Source organism: Cariama cristata, unplaced genomic scaffold (genome assembly GCF_000690535.1).
Source record: "Cariama cristata isolate BGI_N322 unplaced genomic scaffold, ASM69053v1 scaffold5922, whole genome shotgun sequence".
Taxonomy (NCBI): domain Eukaryota; kingdom Metazoa; phylum Chordata; class Aves; order Cariamiformes; family Cariamidae; genus Cariama; species Cariama cristata.
Genome location: NW_009602005.1, coordinates 93,085 through 96,010, shown reverse-complemented (window position 1 = coordinate 96,010; position 2,926 = coordinate 93,085). Strand labels below are relative to the sequence as shown.

Here is a 2,926-nt window from a genome sequence, read left to right as displayed (position 1 = left end):
AATAATTGCCACCCATGGAAAAATTTAGCTGTCCCTACGGGAAAAATAAACTCCCTGCAGATACGCTACCATATGCAGGATGAGTTGTTTGCTTTTATTTCGGTTTGGGTTGGGGTTTTTTTTTTGTGTGGAATTGAACTCTAAGATATAGGCAACTACATTCCAGCTAAAGCGTATCTTAAATACGCTCACATTGTTACAGATTCATCTTTCATTCATACTACTTTATTACCTAAACAACACACTCCTAAAGAAGAGGAAATTTTACATGCAGAGTTTTGCACTCAATACCTTTCAACATAGATGTTCTTCCCAGTCCCAAGGGAATAGAGGCTACAAAGGATTCTGTAGCATGAAACTTGTACATCACCCACTAGAGGAAAATAAGAAGTAGATTATCAGTATTTATTCAACTAAAGACTACTTTCCAAATCTTAAACATCGGTTTTATACAATCTGATAAACAGTGCCTAAAACTTTTAGCATATGTATCTCTGAACAATCTAGGCTGTCAATACTCCACATGTGTAATTTATCTTCAATTTCTCTGATACCTGGTCTGGCATCTACGTTCATTCCAAAATCTAACAGATCATTAGACATTCCAAGAGGCTAATAAGATATTGCAGGTTATCACACTTGCAGATTACATTTTTAGGCTAAACCACATCAGTCTGTGTGTCTAACCTCTAGGAATATTATCTAAAGACTCCCCCACCTTTTTAAAGAAAGTCTTTTCATGGCTATCAGTCTTTTAACTATCTTTTGCTTTGGAACTGCCATCGCCCGAATATATACAAAATTTTGGAATAGCATATTGCTGAATCTCAAGGAGACATTTCAGTAATTTTAAACTAAATGATGCCAAAATTAAGGAAAATTTAAAGAACTACAGTGGTTTTCAAATATAAGGAAAAAACCACAAAGAATTAATAATGTGGTGTCTCTTTTTTCTAATGAAGTAAAAATATGTAACAAAAACAAGCATAATTTGATTCTTTATAGGAAAACTAGTCTCATCCACACAGTTGGTAAGAGAGCACTTAAGGGGAAATTTTATATTTCTCTCTCTCAATATTTGGAGAAATATTGCACATAATTAACTTGAAACTTACTATTATTTTTAAACATGCAATAGAAATAAGGTACTATGCAGCTAATTTCAAATTTAATGCTGGAAATGTGTGTGTTACTGAAAACAGAATTTTATCCTTCGAATTCATGCAATCATTACTAAAAAGCATTTGTACTATTATAACGCAATAAACTTCAAAAATAAAATAAAAGACTTACAAAGTAAATCAATTCCAAACTGATATTGTGAAATATGTTCAAAAATTGATGTCAAGATCGGTAACAATGCTACCGTAGTATAATTGATATTCTGTGAAACACCCTTGATTTGTGTTCGTGAATGGGTAAATTTCCCAAGTTTAAGATTTTCTGAAGTTTTTTCCAGGTCTTCAGCTGCATTTTCAAAAAAGGCACGCAATCCAGCTTTAACAAGCTCAGATCCTGATTTCATAACAGTTCTGAAAATAGTAATGGAAAAGTATTAACTTTGCATTGATCTTTGGTAGTTCTATAGATATAAGTACATGTAAATTACATTCTATCAGTCTTTGAAGATACACACATGTATCAGTGAACTTTACATTATGAACTGAAACAGACAGTTACATTTACATAGCAGTATAAGCAACAATTAGTTTGGAGTATTTAATACAAAATAATAACAACAAAGAACTTTCTTCCTCAGTCTCGTCTTTCCAGTTTTTGTGATCTGCTTTCAAATAAGATAATGCCTTCATCAGCAAATGTAATAGGTGTTGAGAAAGCTCCTCTGTACAATATGCTCAAGAAAAATAACTTGATCTCTAAATTTTTGTGGGAGCCACAGTAACTAGGCATACAAGTCAGGACACATACTTATCTATCTTCAAAGCACCCTAAATCTAGAAAATGCAACTGCAATACCAGCATCACAGTCCCATTCCTTAGTTTTTTTGCACTCTTCTCCAACCCCTTAATGAAGCTTTCCAGTGTTCTTATTCACAATGTCAGGCTGCTGTATAACATAACCAGGCCAGAAAAGCTCAAATTAGAAAACTATCCTGGCCTGTGTTTTAATCTACATAAGCATTTCAATGGTAAACATTAAAAGTTAGTAAATGTAACCATGTCCACACATTAATACATTCTGCATACTTCTAACACCGAATTTTCCAATGTGCGCTAAACTCTATCAGTATCTACAGGTATCAATATTTGCAGTTCCAAAGTTTGTGTCATTTATATCTCCCAATAAAGTCTTCAAATGCCCTTGGAAAGGGTGACAAAAGTTTTCAATGTTTTAATGACAGGCACTGAGCAGAAAAATGTAGATGAAGCCCTTTAGATGAAATCTCCTAATATGGAGGTCAATATCCAAATTATTGATACTGATAATATCATTAATTACAAATAAGGAATGAAAAATACAGAAACAATGCAACTGTTCCTGAAAAGCTCTGCGACACCTATGTAGTTTGTAGTTGGTACAAACGTTGCAAGCTTACCGTGTGTCAAGAGACTGAGCTAAGATGTGCAGGCAGTTCACCATTGTAGCAGAATCACTACCTGGTTAGAAAGAGATACTGTGAGAGCACAATAGTACAGAAAATGTATGATAATCTAATGATCCAAAATGTCATTATTGGAGATGCACAGGTTAAACAAGACATGACATGTCTCCCACCTTAGGTCATTGGAGGGAGAGTTAAGGTCTGGTTCTAGAACTAACTTTCAATTTCCTCAGTCCATTTCCATACAAGAACTAAAAAGAATAACTAGTGTCTACTTATGGCTCATTTTCATCACTTGACGCTGCAACATTCTGAACTTTGTATCTTATAGTACCTACATTTCTTTTAAAGGTATGTTATAT

General features: G+C 33.8%; 1 protein-coding gene across 1 annotated transcript in view; it reads right to left on the bottom strand.

Moving 5' to 3' along the window:
* LOC104157261 (ryanodine receptor 3) overlaps positions 1 to 2,926 on the bottom strand; it is a gene marked incomplete at its 3' end in the record, with an annotated part of 118,201 nt that overhangs the window by 27,986 nt on the left and 87,289 nt on the right. Inside the window, exons 50-52 of the mRNA XM_009694544.1 lie at positions 2,559 to 2,619; positions 1,294 to 1,532; positions 292 to 373 (exon numbers count right to left, since the gene is read on the bottom strand). Of these exons, the coding sequence (XP_009692846.1) occupies positions 292 to 373; positions 1,294 to 1,532; positions 2,559 to 2,619 (382 nt within the window). The remainder of the gene's footprint in view (positions 1 to 291; positions 374 to 1,293; positions 1,533 to 2,558; positions 2,620 to 2,926) is intronic.